Source organism: Gymnodraco acuticeps, unplaced genomic scaffold (genome assembly GCF_902827175.1).
Source record: "Gymnodraco acuticeps unplaced genomic scaffold, fGymAcu1.1, whole genome shotgun sequence".
Classification (NCBI taxonomy): domain Eukaryota; kingdom Metazoa; phylum Chordata; class Actinopteri; order Perciformes; family Bathydraconidae; genus Gymnodraco; species Gymnodraco acuticeps.
In genome coordinates, this window is record NW_022990484.1 from 725,065 (window position 1) to 749,974 (window position 24,910).

The 24,910-nt window shown below is 40.5% G+C and overlaps 1 protein-coding gene and 1 pseudogene across 1 annotated transcript; both read left to right on the forward strand.

Annotated features, from left to right (window-relative positions):
* The first annotated feature begins 3,212 nt into the window (after positions 1-3,212).
* Positions 3,213-7,168, forward strand: LOC117552755 (homeobox protein HMX1-like). The gene is made up of 3 exons (XM_034226367.1): positions 3,213-3,706; positions 4,307-4,489; positions 5,709-7,168. The coding sequence occupies exons 1-3, from the start codon at positions 3,457-3,459 to the stop codon at positions 6,092-6,094; spliced, it is 819 nt and encodes a 272-aa protein (XP_034082258.1). The 5' UTR covers positions 3,213-3,456; the 3' UTR covers positions 6,095-7,168.
* Positions 7,057-9,460, forward strand: LOC117552689 (annotated as a pseudogene).
* Positions 9,461-24,910: the final 15,450 nt, after the last annotated feature.

The window sequence follows — 24,910 nt, forward strand, 5'->3', positions numbered from 1 at the left end:
CCTCTGCACTATGAGGGATGGTTCCTTCACAAACACACACTTTTAAGCTAAAGTTATGTACGTTTTGGTTATCTCACAAGGGAGATTAACTCATTTGTTTTTTCTTTGTGCTTTCCATTACTGGTTTAAGAGGGCGGGGCTTCATTTGGGGATAATGTGATGTCACATACTTCCATGCACCAATCAGGATTCAACAACATTAGAATTAGAATCTGAGACAATCTGAGGTTGTTTGCTCACTGTCAATTAAATCTGATAAACTCTAACCTAAGTAGACGGATATCTTTAGCATTTTTTAGTGTTAAACGCTTAATAAAAACTGGAGATATGTTACTTAATTGTTACGCAACGGAAACCATTGCCACTTAACACAAACATGTGCTTCATAACCTGTTTGTTTTTTTCATTTAAAATAAAATACATTTTTTAACTGAATGTTTTCAATTAAAAAGCAAACATTTTTCTTTCAACTTTAACCAAAAACTGCTTCGAATCAGCAAACATTAACATCCGATTAGAATTAAGAGTTATGCAACCGCTTCCTTTTATAACCTTTCCACAATACTCTTGACCTTTCTTCCGAATACAAAATAAAAAACTATGCAGCACGCTTAGTGACGTAATAATACGTTTACATAAGGCAGGTTGAATAATACGTTTAATCACTTACAAGGTTTCGTGTAAAATGATATTGAACTATTCATATCTTAGACTGCACTGTAACTTTGATCCATGTACTTTTTACTTTTTTCTTTTAATGTTTAATTGACTGCACTGTAACTTTTATCCATGTATTTTTTCTTTTAATGTTTCTTTTATTAGCTTTTCTTTTTAATGACTGATTTTAAATGCCATTTTCTTAATCTCTTTCATTTTTTGTAAAGCACTTTGAATTGCCTTGTGTTGAAAAGTGCTATATAAATAAACTTGCCTTGCCTTGCCTTGCCTTGCCTTGCCTTGCCTTGCCTTGCCTTGCCTTGCCTTGCCTTGCCTTGCCTTGCCTTGCCTTGCCTTGCCTTGCCTTGCCTTGCCTTGCCTTGCCTTGCCTTGCCTTGCCTTGCCTTGCCTTGCCTTGCCTTGCCTTGCCTTGCCTTGCCTTGCCTTGAGGAGGTGTTACACTCCAGAGTATTAGGTTGATAGGCTATTACTTGCGAAAGAGGCTTATATAAAGTCAAGTTAGTGGCACAATGGAGAACAATTGTGCCACTAACTCCTGAGAAAACAGACTGTGTGTTGTTCTCTGCCTCGCTTCACTGATGGCTGGTCAGGGATTTCATACACTTGACAGATTACCACTTTAATCTTTCAGGTTTTTTAATTTATATTCCTGTGTTTTAGGATTTTTTCGTTGCAAAAATAAATAGAAAAGTTAGGTTCAATAAAGTTTAAGCAACATGCAGCCTGAAAACCTGCAGCCTGGAATGTTCTGAGCGTTTGTTCAGGGCTACTTACAGATGAAAGTAAGCTTTTCATAGTGTTTAAATCCTATTACAACTCCAAACGAGGTGGTGTTTTACTCCGCCATTCACAGCTTCGAAGCTGACTAAACAGTCTCCACCTTCAGCATTGATTAACTCATGTTAAGCTGGAGCCCACTGTCAGCCCATCTACGGACATTTAAGGTGGCATAGCTTCTTTCCAAAAAAAGTTGGTGAGCTACACTTCAGTGTTCATGTTAGGCTGTATAAAGGCTTCTAACCAGGGTGAAAGCCTCGGTCGGTGTGAAAGTGAGACGGTGCTCAGGGCCTGTTGTTGGGGCTACACTGGCTGGTGCTTTAAGCTGCAGGGAAGATTAACATGTTCCCAGCTCCATGAGCAACATGGTGTTAACACTGTTGTTGCCTGCGGATATAGTGGTCCATTTGGAAATGCAAGTTTGCAAAACAAACAACTCATTCATAGCATGAATCATTTTGTGGACTTTAGGTATTTCCTCATATTTTTACAGTGTTTGTGCAAGAGATGAAGTTCAACCACCCATCCATTTTCGCTCAACACTGTGTTTTTCTTGTCGTTACGTCACTTTTGTTTTTCGCATTCATCTGCTGAAGGGATGTTTTCTCTGCTAAATAGGATTGTTGGTCCTGCATGAGCTTAATTTGTGACGTCACAAATGTTTTGTAGCCAAATATGGTACACTTTAGCAATTAGGGTGTGGACATTTTAACCTCAGGTATGTACAACGATCACTAACTTTTTATTGAAGTATAGGCGAAATGTTTTGTCTTCAAGCGAAATTGTGCATATTCATAAATACCAGATTTCTTTCAGTTAGCAAAAGTGAGTAGATGTAATTTAATATAAATATGCTTTTGCTGAAAATGTTTATATTGTTAACAATAATAATAATAATTCGTATTTGTATATGTCTCTGTATGTCATTAAGGGATCTTCAAGGATATATAATTATTTTAAAAATAATTCAAGGCATATGAGATGCAGATATTAGATCAGTGCTTAAATATACAGTGCATTTTTAGACGTGTAGATAACCAAGCTTAAAATGAATCACACAAAATAGCTTTTGGACACAACAGCCAACATAACAGCCAATAAATAAAGGTTTCAAATGTGATGGACGTTAACCAGTTCAATTTCTCTGTCCAAACTTCACAAAAAACAACTATCTGCTATTTATTAAGGTATTTGAGTTTATTACAGTTTTATACCTTCATACTTGTTTTTATATATTTTAACATTTCGAGGGTCTCACACTGTTTTTGTGTCTATGCTTTTCAAGTAAACATGAAAATGAAGGGTTGCATGCTTATTTTCCTCATCTTGACTTAGTTCTATATGATCGAAAAAACGTCCCTGGAACATTTTCCGTAAATAAACAACACGTGAATTATTAATATAGTCAGGAATATAGTAATGAGTAATCAAGCAAGTGTAATATTAGAAATAATAATAATAATAATAATAATAATAATAATAATAATAATAATAATAATAATAATAATAATGGAATATGTGTGTTGCAACCCCACTAGGGAGTATTGGGAGATTAAGAGATTAACCGGGTGCATAGTAAACCTTAAGTGTGCATGCACAGTTGTAACCAATAGGCGGTACTGTGCCATTCTTCATGGAGCTCTCCATCTCCAGCCCTGAGGACAACGCTGCATCTCTGCTTTGGGTTGCTCCCCAATTGACCTAAATACAGCATCTCTGCTCCCTGCAGGCAGACGATCACACAGAGGCTGCGAGGAGCGAGACAGTCTCGGGTTTTTCTTCTGGAGTAATTCCTCGTCTCTCCAGGACGATACTTATGTCTGGATCTCTGACAGCGGAGGCTTGAGCTCTCGGTGCTCTCATGGGTCGCGTCGGGATGGTTTACGCGGAGCAGAAGACACTCCTGGCTGGGAACAACACATACCGTGGAATGATTTTATAAATCAGAAACAGCGTTTTGCTTCGGATTTCAAGACTGTGAGGAAGGACGGACAAGTAAACATGCTAGATAATAAATCGCCGAGATCCAAGCTGGGTCCTGCGTCCAGAGGTTGCTCATTTTACATTGAGAATTTGCTGGGGACTGCATACAGAGCGGCTTCGTCCGAGGAGAGGGTGGCGACCGAGAGATTGAAAGTAACCGACCGCAGCCCGGTGATCTGTCCGGGACTGGAAACGAAACGTCTGGATGAGAGAGGAGTGTTAACCGGGAGCGGGACATCACCAAACACAGCGTACGGCAGCTCAAGAAGTAAGTGCATCCAATAATATTCGCATTGGTATGTCCTGATCTGTTAATAAAAAGTACGGGAATAACACATGTTGTGGAAAGAGTAAATAACAGCTCTTATAGTTAATTCGGGCTCATATCTTGTTGGAGCATGATTAAAAACGGTCGTGACAGCAGTTATCCTCACTGTACCAAACACGAACCACTTGCCATGGCACATTTTGTCCGTATAAAAACACACGAACTTTGAATTACGTGCGTAAAAGTTTGAAATCATGTCTAGCAGCACTTTCACAAAAACAGCCGGTTATTTAACAGGTCACAAGAGGCCATGACACATGGGCTGTGGCACGTTTTAGTGACTCGGTGGGTAAAACATCCTAAACTCCCCAATTATAAACCGAGCGCGAGCCAAAAGTGTTTGGCATCGACACAACACTCTCACTCTGATGCTCTAAATAGCCCTGCAGCGGAGATGTGATGCTTATTTATAATGTTGGAACCGCATGAATAGGCACATTTAGTGCAAAAACATGTCAGATAATGTCTTGCTATTGGACAGGAGCGAAATTAAGCTTGAATACTGGGCAGGATTTCATGATGTTTCCTCACTGCCCGTAGGTCCATCGCACAAGGACGAACACACAGACGCTGTGCCAACAAGCGACCGGGATCCCCCAACTTTAACAGGGCGGGAGGAGAGCGAGGAGCCGGGGGAGAAGGGGGACTACAGTTTGACGGATGAAAGAGAGGAGGACGATGCGCGGTCCTCCTGCTTCTCCCGAGAAGACAGCTGTGATACAGGTGAGGCCGAATCAAAGGTTATAACAGACGGGAGTGGCTATATACAGGACCGTCCTGTACACAACGCCAAATGGCTATATACAGGACCGTCCTGTACACAACGCCAAATGACTATATACAGGACCGTCCTGTACACAACCCTCTGAAATGGCTATACAGAACGGTCCTGTATATAAGGTCTCTGAAATGGCTATATACAGGACGGTCCTGTATATAAGGTCTCTGAAATGGCTATATGCAGGACCGTCCTGTATACAAGCTCCGAAATGGCTATATACAGGACCGTCCTGTAAACAGCTCTCTGAAATGGCTATATACAGGACGGTCCTGTATATAGCCATTTCGGAGCTTGTATACAGGACCGTCCTGTATATAGCCATTTCAGAGACCTTATATACAGGACCGTCCTGTATATAGCCATTTCAGAGACCTTATATACAGGACCGTCCTGTATATAGCCATTTCAGAGACCTTATATACAGGACCGTCCTGTATATAGCCATTTCAGAGACCTTATATACAGGACCGTCCTGTATATAGCCATTTCAGAGACCTTATATACAGGACCGTCCTGTATATAGCCATTTCAGGGCTTCTGTGCAGGACCGTCCTGTATATAGCCATTTCAGGGCTTCTGTGCAGGACCGTCCTGTATATAGCCATTTCAGAGAACTGTGTACAGGACGGTCCTGTATATAGCCATTTGGCGTTGTGTACAGGACCGTCCTGTATATAGCCTCGGCCATAACAAACCCCTTTAAAAAAAGTAATCCACTTTATAGGGCATTCGTCACTACTACGCATGCGCTAACGTTGGGCATTGTTAGTATTGTCCATCATTTCTGGAAGACCAAAGATATTTTGGTTTTGTAGTTTCTAAATGTTGGTGTATTTGAATATTTTTCTTGGCTGAAGATATCAGCACCAAGGGGCAACACAAGTGTTATATTAGGTCGGGGTGTATCTGGGAGTTTAGTGAGTCATTGTGGGTAATTTAAATAAGTTGGTTCCCTAGATTGGCCAACAACATATGTTTGTTATCAATAAACAGTTTTACTATAAACTTCCCAGAAATGTTGCATTTAAAACGTTATCACTAAATACCAATATTGGTATATCTGGCAGATGATATTATCCATTCACCATTTTCAATTACACTGCACTGTTAGCGTAGTTGTAACCAGTTCCATTTAGTAACCCTTCTTCTGCTTCCTCGCAGGTGACCAAAAAGTGCCACGAAAGAAGAAGACCCGCACCGTGTTCAGCCGGTGTCAGGTGTTCCAGCTCGAGTCCACTTTCGACCTGAAGCGCTACCTGAGCAGCTCGGAGCGTGCCGGGCTAGCCGTCTCGCTGCAGCTCACCGAGACCCAGGTGAAGATCTGGTTCCAGAACCGCAGGAACAAGTGGAAGAGGCTGATAGCAGCCGACATGGAGGCTAGCAGTGCCGCCCTCCCCTACGCCGGCCAGAGGGTCGTCAGAGTTCCCGTGTTGTATCGCGAGACGCCACAGATGGTCGGTTTCTCCAGTTCTATCCACTATCCATTGACTTCCCACTTCAGCCATCCGGTGTCGTTCCTAACGACGCAGATGACAGGACTGAGGTGACTTTAAGAAAGAGATGGAGAAGACTTTTGACTCTTTTGGGCCCAATGTTTCTGCAAAAGTATTACTTTTAGTTCAGTTTCTGATCCTGTTGAGTTAGATGATCAATTTATGCATTCCAATTTATTTATAACAAATGCTACTGCTAAACATGTACCTTTGGAATATAAAGTGTAGGGACAATAATTGAGGTTTAAAGGTGCCCACAGTCATGTATTTTATAGAGGACATCTCACACCAGGTTCATAGGTTTTATGTATTGCTCTATTTTTATTATTTTTCACAGAAATTGTATTGAAGAACCATATCTATGGGATCTAATAAGGGTCAATACGATTGAGTTTGTGAAACAAGCTTTTGGCATGTATAAGTCTTTGTAAACCTATACAACGTTTCCTCCAGATACTGGGTGAAATTTGCAATAGTTGAAAAAAATGGTTGCAAAAATAGGAATGAGCTAACAAATTTGATCAATGCTCAAGACCATGTTATTTGATGAAACTGTGAAAACGAGTTAGACGTGTATTCTGCGTTAACATTTTGTGCAGCTCTGGCTTTGTAAATGGCAATCAAACTACTTTTTCAGTCAGAGCTACACAAAACTTTTCCAGGAGGGAAAGGCAGTGGTTTCTGATCTGCAATGATAGGAGGAGTGCATTTGTTCAAGTATTTGTTTCAAAATATCATCAATCTTCCTCTAGAATCGTAGCCTGCACCTTTAAGGTATACGAGTATAAATGTTTCCCCTGCGTTTACAGACAAATTTAGGGTTAACATTTCCATTTTTAGCTTCTACTTTTAAGCTGTTCTTTCTGAACATGTTTTCAAAAGCTCTGAATCTTACTGACCCCATACACTAGTTGGGAGTATTATGCACTGTGTTCTCGGTTTGATCAAATAAACTGTAGAGACTAGATCATTTATGCAAAGAAGTTTGGTGTTTGTGACTTTTGATAGCTGTGAGCATGGGTACGTTGTTAGCAATATTCTTTGACATTAATTTTTATTTAAGAGGATTTTAATACAGACTTTTGTACACTGATATGTTCACATGTGAATACAAATATATGCACAAATTGTTTGGTGTTTTTTTTGGGCAAGGAAAATTGGTAACTTGGATTGTTTCCTGTCCTTTTTTTCCCACTACTAAAAATCAGGTTGTATAAAATTAACAATGAAGGCCAAATAAAAAAAGGGATTAGGACAAATTCAGATGTTGGATTAAAAATGTCAGGCTGTCAAAGTGAGAAAAAGGAATACGTTTTAAAGCTTGACCCCATCTCTTAGGGCCTTACATTCTCAAACCCAAAGTTCTCACAACTCTAAGTCAAGTGGACTTCACAAGGAACTGTGCAAATGTTAGTCTGAGTCAGTATTATGGTGCATGGAGCCAGGAAGCAAGTGTTTCTACGACATAAAGGGGTTTTGAAGCCACAGTATGGCAGCCAAGCGTACGTCTGCATCCCGCCCTCATCTGCCCCACACCCTCACCAATCAGGAGCTGCTAAACCGCAGTCTTCCGGGTCGCTGAAGAACGTCGCAACTCGCTCCTCTGCGCGCCCTATTCGCAGCCGAGGCGCAATGGTGCTCGGAGCGTCCGGAGACGTCGGTGTTTCGGGAATCTCGGAGGAGCGGATGAAATGCCCAGGAACATGAGCAAAGAGGATGCCCCGAGCCGGAGCGCTTCTTTGACCTTCACCATCGACAACATCCTGAACCTGAAGCAGCGGGACAGGGGGGACAGTGCCGGGACCAAGGAGCGGGGGGACACTGGATGTAAGGAGGATTTACGGGGCGCGGTGTGAGGACCCGTGGGACGTCCGGAAGAGGCACGACAGCGGCTCAGAAGAGACAGGTAACTGGGAATTTATATAAATAAATCAGTAATAAGTATGTGGAAGTATCGAATGCACAATGGCCAATACAAAAAAAGAAATCTGATATTATGTAGAACTTGCTATTGGTTTGTTTATGTATCGCTATAGCACTTGCTTGTTTGTTTCTTCAGTTGAATGAATTTTTGTTTATTCTCTTTATTAAGGCGTCAGCTAAATGTAATGTTAAGCCTCTCCCGTATTTTAATTGCAATGACTAATACATTTTGGAAGGAATGTAGAAAGAGTAGACTGTGTAGGCTGATGAAGCTGTTGTGCACACATATAAAGCTGGATCCACACCAAAGAGACTCATTTAAATTATTTTTGTTGAAACTGTAGGGCGTATAACCCAGACCAGAGGTGATGTTTTTATAGTTAATAATCATGCTACAGTAATTATTGAGCAGTTTCTTCGCAAAAAAGTAGCGCGTAAGTTTCCATTTTCCGCTGCATCAAAGCTCGTTTTGTCGCTTCATTCACAGCGGCAGTGAAGCCCAGGGTGCAGCGCGCGGACCGCGGGGAGGACAGCCCGCCGCTGACCGCTGGCTCCTGTCCCGGGGCGCACAGTGAGCACAGCGCCGAGGACGCGTCCGAGCAGGAGGGCCCAGGGGACTCTAAAGGCATGGTGAAGAAGAAAACTCGCACCATCTTCTCCAAGAGACAGATCTTCCAGCTGGAGGCCACTTTCGACATGAAGCGGTATCTGAGCAGCTCGGAGAGAGCGTGCCTCGCCAGCTCGCTGCAGCTCACAGAGACTCAGGTGAAGATCTGGTTCCAGAACCGCCGCAACAAGCTGAAGAGACAGGTCTCCTGCACGGACATGGAGGGGTCTCAGCTCTCAGACGCGGGCAAAAATGTGCAATTACCCACTTTTTACAAAGACAGCAGCAGCCTGCTGGGAGGATGCTTGTTACCCATGCATTTCCCCGTCATGTACCCCACTGCAGCCGCCGCGCCTTACATCTACTTCTCCAACACTGGCAAATATTATGGCCTGTTCGATGCAGACTGAGGCCGTCTCTCTGTTTGGAATCACAAGACAGTGTGTGGACATTTGGGCATCTCCTGTTTTGTCTTTTGGACTTGCCCTTTTTTTGTTTTTACTTCATAAAAAAATCTCCCATTAATCCAAGACATGCATGTGCCACTTTTTGTCCTCCTCCAAATTAAATATTATTATTATTATTATTATATTTCAATGCTTAGGACGTTTATCTTCAGAAAAATGTGCATGCAGTTTTATGGCCAGTTTTATTTCGAGCAGTAATGTCATCTGAATGAATGTATGTTAATGTTTCATCCACTTCATAAATCTGCAATAATATATATTTTATTTTCGTTATCTTATGGTTTAAAGTTAAACCCTTAAGTAGTTTATGTGGAACAATTTCATTTGTATCTATATGGCCTTATTTTTTTAATGAACTCTTATCGTTTGTTTTCAGACTGTTACACTGTGAATACAGTTACTATATTATGATGAATTTTACAATAAAAAGGTGTAATATTTGCAATTTTACCAACGTGTGTTGACTCGAGCTGAATTATATTCGGACTAAAGACTCAAATCTACTTCCTTATTGATTATTGATTGTGTTTCTTTTTATCGTACATTTAGGTTATTGTTGTTATTTACTTGTTGCTATTTCGCATTGCCATCAACTAAGTCAAAGTTTAGATTTTTCCCCTGAAGTGGCAAAGTTGGTGGTAATGACTTTTTTAAACCTTATAATATTTTTTAAACATTAAAATAGTGGCTCCAGGTTGCATTACTCGTTTTATAGCACACAAACTCGCCTTTGTGAAATATTCCTGAAGCCTGTTTGTTATTGACATAAAGTAGTTAACAGCAATATTTCACTTTTCATTGTTTAACTACAAATTGTGTATAGCACTGCTTCAGCAGAGGTGGAAGAAGTAGCAGTGTAAAAATACTCTGTCAAGAATAAATACAAAAATAAAAATAAAGCCTAAATTCCAAAAGTAAAAGTCTTCAAAATGCAAATCCATTTAACAATCACATATCTTACTGGATTATTAATGTAAACATTGCTTTCATATTGCAGCTGTTGTAGGGCTAATAACCTTAGCATCGTTATTTATTAGTTAATTTATATTTTTTATATATTAACGAAACTAACTAAATCCATCATGTGCATTAAGAACAATATTTCTCTCCGTAATGTAGTAAAATAGTTTCATAAAGTAAAATAGTGAAGTGAAGAAATGTGCCTAAGCCTATTTGCAATAACAAAGAATATTTTTATTTTTATATGATCATTATTCCAATTATTGTGCATTAACTAGTTAGCCCCCTAAACTGTGTTCCTAATCTTCAGAAATGTGTAAACCAGTTTATTTGTCTGCTTCATTTAGACATGTATGTGAAAGTGGCTCCATCTTTCAAAACACCTCATCTTCACAATCTGTTACCATATTGCTTAATATATAATTAATGTAAGCATGTTCTATTCTGACATAAATGTATTCGGGTAATCAGAAACTTTCACAAGTTATTGATTTCAAATGTAAACGGAGTAAAATCTTGTCTTCAACCAAAACCAAAATGTTTTAAATAATACACACATATTCGTGTGTGTGTGTGTGTGTGTGTGTGTGTGTGTGTGTGTGTGTGTGTGTGTGTGTGTGTGTGTGTGTGTGTGTGTGTGTGTGTGTAGACATCTTTGAACATATTTTAGTTTATAATAGTTTTGAACTTTTTCATGTCTGATCTGTGCTAGAGGGCTAAATTAAGGTTTTGCAAGTAAATGGGCTACGAGTGTAAACATAAAACCTAGACCAAATGTGCCTACATTCACAGACATTCATTTCTTTAAGTTTAAAAAAAAAAGTATAAACGTGTGTGTGCGTGTATGTGTGTGTGTGTGTGTGTGTGTGTGTGTGTGTGTGTGTGTGTGTGTGTAGTGTTTCAAATTAACATTGTAGTTTTTTGGGAAATGCAGGACCAGATGAGAAGATGTCACAATGTAAGCTGGAAAATGCGTCTTTATAGAAGTAGAAAAACAGAAACAACTAACACAATCAAATTGTTTATATAAATAGTTTTGCTTGTTTTATTGGTTATTCTTACTTTAACTTCTTATATTTATATAAATATATTTGTTTTATTCATTTCCAAAATTGAGCAATTGTCACAAAACCCAATTTCACATTTAAAAGTAAAGTAGTTCCCTCAAACCATGGAATCCTTAAAAGATGTTGTCATGTTGTTAATGAACACATCCAGAGGGTTTCCCACTGTCTGTCTTTCTCTGCCTTTCCAGCATTATGAGAGGCACAAGTAGCTGAGTAATGCATCTCCGCAGAGAGGGCGAGAAAACAAGAGAAATGTGTATTTAGGTGGGCTTGCATCAGTGCTTCTGGAGAGACCTTTCCTAAAGGGCCCGGCAAGCTGCACTTACACACCGTTTCCGGGTCACTTCCCCCTTCAGTGCTGGAGCCTCTCACTGCTCTCTCCCTGTCACAGCCATTCAGGGCCCCGGCGCTGTTAACCTGCTCACTCAACCACTTAGTCTGCCTGCAAATCTGTTGTTGTCTCTACTAAATTCCTCCCCACCTAAGCAGAGCAGTTAGAAATCTACAGTAAAATGATCACCAAAGGATTTGAGGTTGTTGTTTAATATGTTAGTTTTAAAATGCAGAGTGTTAAAGAAAGGAATACCTCTTCAACAAGATTTTGGATTATGTACGCATTGATAGGCTATCTTGTGAAAGCCATCTTTATACATTGGAGTAAATCAAAAGGAAAACTCTTGAAATTCTACATAAAGATATACTTATTAGTTAATTCTTCTCTTTTTAATGTTGTTTCTTGCATTTATTTCAACAAATCAAAGCACTATGGATACTTTGAAGGGTTCGATTCATTTAACTGAGAGCAACCTTTTAATTGCAAGGCTAAAATATCTTATTGGTATGATTAATTACAGCACTATTCTTAATTGTTTGAATATTTACTATTTTGGAACCAAGTTTGTAGTATTGCCCTATAAGCTTTAACATTACAAAGTTGAATTGAATTTGAGCATTCAACCGACCAGCCGTGACTCAGCCAACTATTCCCTCCCTGCCTCAGTGCCTCACCCCCATTCAGATGTATATATCATTAATTATACTGTAGTCAGTGGATAATAAGGAACGTGTATTAGTTTAGGCAATCCACAGCATATTTCTACCCTGCATTTATATAAGTGGAATTGGTGTTGACTATAGTGCCAATTCACATTACAGAAATGTTTTACGAGTATCAGTGTAAATTACGAGATGTATCAAGAACCATGCAAATTGTTGTTGACTTCTTAGTCGCACAATAATGTAATAGACGTCTTTGAACATATTTTAGTTTATAATAGTTTTGAACTTTTTCATGTCTGATCTGTGCTAGAGGGCTAAATTAAGGTTTTGCAAGTAAATGGGCTACGAGTGTAAACATAAAACCTAGACCAAATGTGCCTACATTCACAGACATTCATTTCTTTAAGTTCTTTTTTAAAAGTATAAACGTGTGTGTGTGTGTGTGTGTGTGTGTGTGTGTGTGTGTGTGTGTGTGTGTGTGTGTGTGTGTGTGAAAACAAATCTAAACTATAAAGGACACCACTAAAAAAATATTATACATTTAATGTATAGACGCATACAAAATTAAAAAATTTGAAATACTGATGGGAAATTACCATTTTGTGCCTTTCTCTTCTAACCACAAATTCTAAATACAAACATTATTGATGTAAAACGAATAATTAATAATAAACACTCATCGGATTTTTATGTTCAATTTTCTTTCTATTTCTATTCCATTTGTTGGGGTTGGGGAGACACTATGTCTACATATAGATAATGGATGGCCCTTATATTATTATGCTACTGTTTATTAAGGTTAGGTTAAAGGTTGGGTTTATCATCGAGCAGTTATGGTTAAATTAGTCTGCATAGGGTGAATGTAAGCCAATATAATGTCCTCATCACAAGTGTAGTAGTGCAGGTTTGTGTGTAGAAGTGCCTGCTTGGCGTGTCTTGTTGTGTGTCTGAGATGGGTGGGGTGGGGGGCATGGTGGGGTTTACAGTCGCCAGACTTCCTGACTCTCGCGCTGTCGGACACTTGTGAGCGCAGCGTTGGCTCTTTGTGTCTCAGCACTCTGTTCTCCAACCACAAGGTTCAAGTGACCCCACCGGCTGCCTGCAGTCTGCCCAGACCGGACTGCACCCCCTCCACACCCCACCCATATCTGTCAAAAGGCGAAGAAAATCCATTAAAATCTCAACCTGATCAAAAAGACGCCCAAAGCTAAGACACATATGCACTCATTTAGGGCTATCGATGACTGGCGAGCATTGTGCGGTAGCCTAATACACGCGATTGACTTACTGCCAACAGGGGCAACAAAGAATGTTTTTCTACAAAAGAAACAGAGCTAGAGTTTGGCGGAGTTATTCCAAGCTGATGTTCACCTCAAGGACATCCAGAGCTGTCAGCACGTTCCTCCAGTTTGACCAGTGCTAAACCACGCCGCACATGGTTTCCATTCCATGATAAATACTTGAAGGCCGAACACTATTGTTTGAAATCATTGATCACAGAATTGCAAGTGATGATGTGGTCCCACCGAATGATTGTGGTGGGTGTTTCTCTCATGCCGTTATGCAAATAAGGAGATGTGGCACGATGACCATGCCTTCGCTTCACCATTGTTTAGACATCGATGTGAAGTTATTTTACATCATGAACAAATTAAAGAAAAGTGAATAGAGACCGATGTTTGTACTTACTGTACTGCAGGGATATCAGTACTGCTTTGAACTGTCTGTACTACAATGGTGCATGAGTGTGTTAGCTAGCTATCATCTTGATTTAGTTTCAAAGAGGTTGAGATCACGTTATATCTCATTTCATCTCCCTAACGCCGGGTGACATCTTTGATTGAGATTTCCATATCAATCATTCACCACTGGCCTTGTTCGTAACCAGACCCGAACGTCTGGATAGTTGTTTAAGGAGCCATTAAATCCCTGTTCACACCCTACTTGGCGCGCTACGCTGAAAAACTCGCCTGTTTTGCCGTGAGCTCTTTGTGCATTCTCAGATGGGATTTATAATTACTACCAATTACTGTTTAAACTGCCTCGAGGAGACGACTGAGCTTAATTTCTTAAAATGATACAGAAGTGAGCTGGAACTAATGAAAACTACTACAACGGGTTTTCTTTCAGCTTCTATTGGCAGAGTAGCAGTCAAAATGTAAAAATAAATGTTTTGACACAGAAAATTCCAGCTGAATAAACTGAATTTGTTTGTCAATAGCTGTTATCATTGGCTCCCCTAACCAATGACTGATCACACCTAAACAAAGATACACAGTCAGCCTATGTCATTATTTTGTATGGGAAAGGTATGGCCCGGGAAACCAAAACAAATTAGCTGGAATATGCTTAAAAAGCTCAGTAAAGCTGAAACAGCTGCAATGAATACACATCTAGTCACTAAAATGAACCAATTTTTTAAGCTTCAAGCACTTACTGTTACAACTGAAACATTTCAACGTTAATTGGTGAATTGTCCAATTTGCTCAAAAGACAATGAAGAAATAAAACCCTTTGTGTGGTTTTGATGGCTTCACCCACTGATCCACCACAATATCCAATATAAACCAGAATTATTAAATGTTAAAATGGAAAACACATTAGATGACACACAGACAGAAGTGTTGTTCTGCTACCACAAAATGTGAAAATGAATATCAATTTATATTGTTGGTGAAGGTTCATGTTAACAGATGTGTAATAGGACACACATTCATGAGGGATTGTATAGGTTTCTTTTGTTAATTATTAATTAATTCTGTACAATCTGAAGTTTGTGGGGCTTATCTTAAGGCAATATGCCATAGGTCAGGTATAACAACTAATGTTTGGTTTGCCTTGCTGTGAAAAAAATGTTTAACCCAATAAATGTTAGTGATCATACAGTAAATAAAGAAATACATATTTGCTTGTGGGTTAGTCACTTTCAGACAAGTATAAGGTATATACTGTATACTAAGTCATTATTAAAAGGTATTTAATAATAGTCCTTCATGTCATGCAGGAGGAGGAACACCAGTTAATAAAAAGTGGCTTTGCACATCTTGTCAATACAAGTTTCTTCTGATTAATGGCTGATTTAACTGATAAACTATTTATAATTAATAAAGGCAATTCAAACTTCTGCATTATCGAAAAGCGGTCATCTTTTTACACATTTCCATTTTACAGTTTCCTAATCACATCTTTGAAAAGACGGCACAGTGGTGTACTAATCCCTGGATAAGAGGGTGGATTGTTCAAAGGACTCGGTGACACTGCACTTTACAACATAAACAACACCCCATTCATTATCGCTGGTAACTTGATAGCGACCAGAGGGATGTGGACCCTCCCGTCTGGCTTTCAGAGGGCTTATTGATCCATTAATTTGGTCGACTTTAGTGGTCTGCAGTGACAGAGTGCCTCTGTAAATTGAATGGGGGCTGAGGGATTACAATGACCGTATCTGATGAAAAGGTCCTGCATGAGTGGCGACGACATAAATAAAGCCAAAGGTCATCCATCTTCCTCTCTCAGGAACTGCTCTACTGTGTCCGGGGGCATCTCATCTCACCCCCGAAGCCCCCTAGTGGCAAATATGCCCCGACAGTGAAGAGCGGCCAAATGTCAGCATACGCTCCTCACACTTGCAGTGGGGAAGCAGTGGAAGGACCAAGGGACCTAGGGAGGCTAGGGAGGCTATTTCTGCATTTATGTTTCAGTTTTTTACACTTAAGGGTTCATATCTGTTGTTATTGTCATGAGTATTAATTGAACTAATTGAGATCACTCCCAGCCTCTTTCAAATCACACAGAGCCAGATACAAATGAGACACTGAGGTCACATTTGAGTTTATGCAACTTTGCATTATTATATTTTTGATGGAAATGTGGTGTGCAAATGTTCTGCAAGAATGATATATATCCAGCATTTATATTTATTCTACATTTTTTGTGGGTGGCGTTTTTTTTCTTCTTAAATGTATGCTTTTTGTAATAATGAAAGAAAACGTTAGTCACGAAATGTATTACATTTCCAATCACTTTTCCACCTTAACTATGCCATCAACACTATAAATGCACTAATCATGCATGAATATACATTTTGTGTTGTATACTACTTATAAAAGATGTAAACGAGTGTCAACCCAAATTAATTGCACTACAATAATAATAATAATAATAATAATAATAATAATAGTAGCCATCTGCACAATGAACATGTCATATGACTTAAAAAATCCACATGTAAAAAGCCATAATTTAAAACACTTTGATTCTCTTTATTGTTGTATTGATTGTTTTCTATGCTGCTGTATCAAATGAATATCTTCTTAAATTTAAGATAAAATCACTTCTAATTCAAGGAAGGTGAAGTCTGTTTTGACTAAAATCACACCGGCACGACACCTCTCAGGAACAGATGTGGGTGTTAGCAACACGAAGTCTCCAGGGCTATAGGGCCATATTGTGCTGTGGTTTCCCTCTGTCTGTGGCAACAACAGGTCACTTCATTGTGGCCCCTAAGATGAAAAGCCTTGACCTACGAGGGCACCGGTCCAGCCGTCTTTAGACTACTTGACATCTGAGCCAGAATTAGATGTCATCGCTTTACTTAACTACAGAGAAATTATGAGCAGTAATACAATTATTAAGAGTGACAGAAGTCATGAAAGTAATCATTTAGTACAATATAGAGAAACTTTGAGTCCAACAGACTTTTATGAAGCTGTCCTCGTCTTTAAGATCAGTGTACATGCTCTGTTACAAAGACACACCAAAATCAATAGTACAAGTTGGAGGAAACAGATACTTGAGACTAATGGACACTGGGAATTGCGGTTGATGGGCGCAAAGGGCTGAAAATCATATTGATACGGACATCACAGGCCGGTGGGCTCCACGAGGGCGAGAGGAGGTCACAGGTTGCTTTGACAGCCTACCCCCTCTTAATGGAAGCCTATCGACTGAATTGGGAAGAAGCTTCTGTGACTAACAGGGAGGCACAGTGTCTGCGTGCGCCTGCACCAGAATAAATGTGTCTGTATTGGTGCTTGTGCACCTTTAATGTGAGTGAATGCAGACGTATCAGTTTCTTAACCATCCTGAGGGACTCTCTTTCTGATCAATAGCATGTTATTAGTCGCTCAATAATGCCCTTTTCTGCTCAAGATGGTGTACATCCTGCTCTTTGTTTGTGCTCCGATATGACATTTGAAAATACAAATTGTGTCTTGTCTTTAACGCTGTTTAATGTTTATTAGCATGAACTGTTAATGTCATAATCTGTCAAGTTTGGCAGATGCACACAAAGATACAAATGTGCCTCCGTGGTTAGCCTCATTGCTAATGTTTAAGATGTGTGGATGCAATCCCACAATCTGAGTTAAGCTCTGAACTATGTATTTAGCCCCTTCAAAACAAAAAAACAAAACATTTTTGACATTGAAAACACAAACACTTTCTTGTGAAACGGCTACTATTTTGTGAAACTGTATCACAGCATAGCATCTAAAGTAATACAATAATCAACTTATAAAAGTGATGTACCATTGAAATAAACTAGATCAGGGCCGCTTCAAAACAGGCGTGTTTCGAATGGACCGATTGCTTGGCCTCTAGTAATGTTCACAATATTTTGAGAATCCCTCATCCAAACAACTCCACACTTTGCCTTCTTGGGTCCTAAGCAATACATTTGCCATGTTGCATCCTCTAGTTATGCTAGATCACTCTATTTCGGTGCAAAAGCTCACACCACATCAACAGAGAGCAAGCATTTAGTTCAAACGATTTAACGATGGACTGTGACGTCTATGATGATGCCACTATAGCTGACTATTGATAGAACACAGGTTGATCATGTATACAACACGCGTGTGGTCACTGTTGACTTTACTAATTCATGCTATTAAGATCTATTTATTTGGTTATACTCTGACGCTATTTATTCTATGTGTCTTGACATATTTAGATTGCTTTAGTGCGATGAGGCAATGTGTAAACTGGACACCAGAGACTACTGTTGTTGGGCACTTCCCTTTCATCTCACTCTACTCCATGTCAGTGTTCATGTTGTCAATGCTTATCTCAATTACAGTTTGCACTTAAATGTGAATGAGCTAAAAAAGGACAACTTGTGCTTGGGCGTGCAGAAATAACCTCCTGTGATGTGCGTGCTTGTACACAAAGTGCTGATCCGATACGAGACAGTAGTGTGAAAGTGACAATTAATTGACAGCTGGTGTATTTCCTGCTGATTTACCCTCCTCTTCCAGGCAATTGGAGACAGGACGGTAACCTGACCCACATCTCTCACCACAAAAATGTCATAATCTGCGCTGTAACCATTTTGCTTCCTTCTGAATTGGCGGCATGTGCTCCCAGCCTGGCTCTCCCCGAGGGCTGAGCAGCTGCACATCGCTCAGCTCATCCAGTGTGAAAGCTCACATCACAAGTGCAATAGCCCAGTCATGGGAATGTATCATCGGTAAACACACATATCACTGAGCAATCAGCGGCTGAGTGGAATACAAGTCGAGCTGTGGTTCATGCAGTGCAAGGACAACTACTCCCCGTATAGGGACCATTGGGTTGTGAGCTAATAGCCTCAGCGGCATCCTGCCAGGTAGATGCACCTGCGGCCCTAAAACAGGCTGTGTCATCATTACAGTTAAACCATTACATATGCTCAGAGTACAGAGAGAACCATTAACTCACAGCTGCTGAAAAACAACCTTTACACTCAATCACGCAAAACCAGCCTGTATGAACCAACAGCTTAATCTAATTTGTGATACAAACCAACACATTGTCCTGTAGCCACAAAGGCATCGGTATGATACACAAACCGAACAAACACTTGGATAAAGCTTCTTTGATTGCTGTGTATTCCTGATAGTGTGTGTTGTTATATTTATATGCCTATGCAAAATAATATTGTATGCCACTTAAATGGACAACAAAGTCATTTGAATGTCCTCCGTAGATTTTACCAGCATCATTTGGATTTTCAGTCACTAAATAAAACTGTACAACTGAGTGTGAAAGTCTTAGAATCACAGTTAACATTTTATTTAATAACATAATCAAAACAAACTAATATAGTTTGTATATAACAAGTGGACATAAAGAAGTCCTGTGTCACAACCATTGGTTTGTGGTCTTGAAGCTTTGAGTTTGGCATTTTCGTAGTCGCCATTTTGGATTTTTGGGACCAATGGTGACACAAGTGGGTGGAGCCAAGTACGACTGGGAATTGCTGTGGTAGTGACTTGTCAATCGCAAGGCAGCTAAACCCTAACCGTGCTTTATTATCCATTTCACTCCAAATAGGACCATTATTGACAAAATGAACATCATGCTGTTTTGAAAACCACTTGATGCAGGGGGATTTTCTCATAGACTTGTAACAAGGAGTCGTCCCCTCCCCTACCATTAGAAAAAATGCAGGTTTAAGGAAATTCAACATTGCCTTCCCTTTTCCTTTTCAGACCGGAGTTTGGTGCATGTTCTCAACAAAACTATACAAGATAGTAGAGGTTGCCTGTTTTACATGCAACTAATTGACACTATAAGATTTTATGTGAGAATCCTTACAATCGCTACACAGTCCTCCACCAACTGGATAGCCAAGGCTCGTCCAGTTTGCAATACATTGTTCCTCGAGAGTGAGCAATAGTGAATCACATGCTCCAAAGCATCGGTTGGTGTTGTCCTGTGATTTACGGCAGGGTGAGGTTGCCATGGGAGTCCGGTCATCTTTGCCTGTTCCGGGAGTGGCAGTCATCCTCGGTAATGATTTGGCTGGCGGCAGAGTGTGGCCTGATGTGCCTCTTTCACCAGTGGTTTCCTCTAAGCCATTGATGGGCGAGCTTGCTGACCCTGATAAAAAGCGGACAAAGGTTCGTCCCCGCCGAGAAAATCACCGAACCAAACCAGCGGTTGATGGGATGGTCCCCGTTTGTGTGGTAAAATAATGTAAAATGTACACCCGGGTAAGCTATGTTTAATTTAGTCTATGTAAGTATAAGCTCTATTAATAATGTGATGTTTCAGTGTCTTGGGGACCCTTTTTTTATGGGGGAAGGTGTGACAACCCTGTGGTTGTCCACCATGTGGTGCTGTGTTAACCTGGGTTTTCCTTGTAATCAGCAGTGATGAGACCCACCTGTGGCACCTGGTTCCACTATTTAAGAGGGCTGCAGAACAGGCTCTCGCTCTCTCTCAGCTGCCCTGCTCGGTGCACCAGAACACCGCTCCTGTGTTTGTTTTATTGTTGGTTGTAACCACTGTGTTGGTAAATAAATACTTGTTTTGGGCAACTCCTGTGTGGAACTGTTGTCCTTATGTTGCAAGCAGAGCCAGCTTGTAACACATGAGTGTCCAGTATGCCCTCAGTCCAACATGAGGATTAGAAAGAGAGCTGCCCCAAGGGCTTGTTGATGCAATGTCCATGTACGTTTTGACAGTTTGCTCATTGGGTTAAACTCAAAGTGGCAGAAACAATGTTTTCATTTTGTCTTTCAGTTAGCAGCTAGCTAATTTTATTGAACCCAGTTTATCTTTATTTCTTAGAGGAGGTGGCTGTATTAAACTTTGTCCCTTTAAACATCAGAACAATCTGAAGCTTAGTTGCCTATATCTTAACTGAGACACAAAGAGCCAGTGATGACTGATATTAAATGCTTACCTCTTCACACACTAAAAGCCTGGATTAAAGCATCCTCTGAATTCCCTCAATCAAACATGAATTGCACAGTTTGACAGTAATTGAGATTGAATTGCTCTCAGAGTGAGGAATTAAACAACGGTTTCCCGCTCTATTTGCCCTCTAAAGCGGGTCTCTGAAGCAGCGCTGGTCACTTCAGAGCTAAACAGTGATGCGACCAGCCCTTTGGCCCATGCCGGAATCCCAAGCGAAACACAATTTGTAACAGTCCAGCTATTTCCGTTTGAACCACTCATCTGAAACAAATCCAGTGGCTCTGGGTGATACGAAGATACAGATGGTGCAACACAACTTACTCTTCTGTTAATTAATGCAACACAGACTCTCAGACATGCATGTGCAAACACAACAACTACATAATGAAAATGGCAATGAAAATCATGAAGAACTACAAAATCTGCTTAAACGGATGAGGTTTTAAAGATATGTTCCACAGTGCATCTCATCTGACAAGTGGATCCAGCGTGACAGCAGCCTGAGGTGGAAATCTAGTCATGATCCGACGCTCAAAAGATTCACATACACAACCTGTCATCTGCTATCCAAGATGCTATTAACACGGTTGTCGACATTACTCATCAGCTGAGATGAATGATGTGCAGCAAAGGCCACAGTTCACGGCCACTTGAGACTGTCAACACATGTTTGTGTCTCTAAAATCCATGTTTGTTCTTTAGACCTTTAAATATACTTTAAAATATACTAAAAGTGTGTTTTTAAGTTTTATCAAATGTTTTTTTCCCATAGATATGTTAAGAAACTGAATATATCTTTCTAGGCACAGGAATTATTGCTCTTGATAATAGTTACAAGTTCAATACTATTACCTGATGACTAAGATCGTACGTATAATAATAATAATAATTCCTTACATTTATTATAGCGCTTTATCAATGACTCAAAGCGCTTTTACATATACACACATTACACATATATGATACATGCAATGGTCAGATACTGTGGACAATACCCACAGGAGCAAGTTCAGGTGAAGTGTCTTGCCCAAGGACACACCGGCTTTACAGACGCAGCAGCGGCGGGTTTCACCCCTTGATCTGATGATCATTGCACAGCGCACTGCGCCACACCGTCCATCTTCACGCCTCGAAGACATCGAGGCGCTTTTACAAGTACACATTGGTATTATACATGTACTGTGGACGATACCCACAGGAGCAAATCCGGGTGAAGTGTCTTGCCCAAGGACACAACGGCCTGACGCAGTGGCGGCAGGAGCGGGTTTCGAACTGGAGTTCCCCAGCACTCCCCCTTGAGCTGATGATCGGATGCACAGACCACTGCGTCCGTTAATGCTACTTGTTGCCAACTAAATATCCGTGTACTTCAATATCTAAGAATCTGCTCTGTTCTTGGTCTTAAGTGCCTTTACACTCGGGCCAAGGTGCGGCCCCTTGATAGCATCGGTTTGTTCTCAAATAAAAAAACACTTCATAAATATCTGAACTTACTTGCATTCAGATGCCCTGGTGTCCAGAAGAGGAAGCTCCGAGTGACGGATGCTTTCAGCCATGCATTATTCACCACTTTAAATCCTCAACCCTACAAAAGAGAAGGCAGAAGAGTTTGTATTTATTGTTTTCTCTTAACTCCACAAATAGATAGCTGAAAATGTTTCCCTGTTAAACATTTATGAGGAGGCATCAAACAGAGAACTTTGTTAGAGTTGCTTTGAAAGGGTTCTGAACAATATCTTATGATTTTTTTTTATCAGAAGTCCTAACACTCTGCCAATATAAAGAAAGTTTTTATTGTTCATATTTTGACATAAAGGTGAAATAATATTTTCCTTATTAGATTAGATTCAACTTTATTGTCATCGTGCAAAGTACAGGTACAAGCCAATGAAATGCAGTTAGTATCCAACCAGAAATGCAAGATGTGCTAAATATAAATAAATACAAGGTGCATATTATAAAAACTGAAAATACAGTGAGCATTGAATGAGCAAAAAATCTACAATATACAGATGTAAGTATTGACAGAGTATTAACAGAGTGCAAGTGCAGATTGTATGTACAAACAGTAATATTATTATTAATGTAATTGTTTAATCAGTGCAGTTGAGTGCAAGTGAGTGCAATGATGCTAGTGAGTAATGGAGAGGAGTTCAGCAGAGTCACAGCCTCGGGGAAGAAGCTCTTCCTGTGCCTGGAGGTACGGAGGCTTCTGTAACGCCTGCCGGATGGAAGGAGGGTGAACAGTCTGTTGTTTGGGTGGGAGGCATCCTTGATGATGTTCCTGGATTTGCTCAAACAGCGTTTGAGGAAAATGTTCCTAATGGTGGGTAACTTGGTGCCGGTGATCCGTTGGGCAGTTTTCACTACCCGTTGGAAGGATTTCTGGTCTGAGGCGGAGCAGTTGCTGTACCACACTATGATGCAGTTAGTGAGAATGCTCTCTATGGTACAACGGTAGAAGTCCACCACGATCCTGGGACCAAGGTGGGCTTTCTTAAGGTCCCATAGAAAGTAGAGACGCTGCTGCGCCTTTTCGACCAGGATGGAGGAGTTCAGAGACCAAGTGAGGTCGTCGGAGATGTGAATGCCAAGGAACTTGAAGCTCGACACACGTTCCACTGCAACTCCGTTGATGCAGATGGGGGTGTGTACATGGCTCCTGTCCCGCCTGAAGTCCACGATGATCTCCTTGGTCTTCTTGGTGTTGAAAGCCAGGTGCTGTACCTCATCCCTGTAGGCCGTTTCGTCATCACCTCTGATCAGGCCTACCACCGTGGTGTCATCTGCAAACTTTATTATGGTGTTAGAATCATAAACAGCAGCGCAGTCATGGGTGAACAGGGAGTAAAGGAGAGGGCTCAACACGCAGCCTTGTGGCACGCCGGTGTTCATGGTAGAAGTGGAGGAGGAAAGGTTGTCTAACTTCACAGACTGGGGTCTGTTAGTCAGAAAGTCCAGCATCCAGTTACAGAGCGATGTATTGATGCCAAGCTGGCGAAGCTTGGAGATCAGCTTGGAGGGGATCACAGTGTTGAATGCTGAACTGAAGTCTATGAACAACATTCTGACGTAAGATTTTCGGCTATCCAGGTGGGTCAGGGCAGAGTGGAGTGCCGTGGAGATGGCGTCCTCTGTTGACCTGTTGCAGCGGTAGGCAAACTGGTATGGGTCCAGTGTAGCAGGCAGACAGGATTTCAGGTACGAGAGAACCAGTCTCTCGAAGCACTTAACGATGATGGGGGTGAGTGCAACAGGACGGAAGTCATTAAGAGCCTTAGTGGTTGAAAGCTTCGGCACTGGCACGATGGTGGCGGTCTTGAAGATGGTGGGAACAACTGCTTGGGCCAGGGACAGGTTGAAAATGTCCGCAAAGACCCTTGCCAGCTGCTCTGCACAGGCTCTGCGCATGCGTCCTGGAATTCCATCAGGGCCAGCTGCCTTCCCAGCGTTCACTTTACTCAGGGAGAAGTAGACATCTTTTAGAATAGACGTGCAAGTTAATTTCTAGAAAGATGAACAAATAACTGTATAATAGTTTGATGAGCTTAAAGACTGGAGGCCTGGGGGAAAATCTAGTTTAACTCTCTTTATTTAAAAATCATGCCATTAGTATTATGTTTGTTTAATCTGAATACAACAGTACAATTATAATTCATGGTTATAAATGCTGCAACTATATCATGGCAAAGGACTAGCATGCTTATACATGTTCCTGTTGAAGCTAATAAATGTGAATTGAGTTTTAATTCATTTCCGTAAGTTAACTTTTAACAACCTTTTTCTGTACTTGTAATGTTCATTGATGTTGCTAGGTAGTTAGCTGAGGGGGTCCTCCATTGTTAATCCTAAAACTATATATGTTGATCCAGCCACTATTCTCGACTAGTGGAAATAGTGGTCCATGGGCAAAACAAAGACCTATTTGAATATACAGTATGAACAAATCTTAGATGTAAAAGATGGTGATTTGCTATCTAAAACTAGCTGCTTCCAGCCTATGCTACGCTAGGCTAACCGCCTCATACTCTAGCTCTGAATGCACAGATACAATCCCTGTACCAATCATCCCTCATATTGAAAATCTTAGCGATCCAAAATATCCTGTTGTCTAATGTTTTTATCTCTCAAGGTATTTCCCACTCTGACATAAGGATAA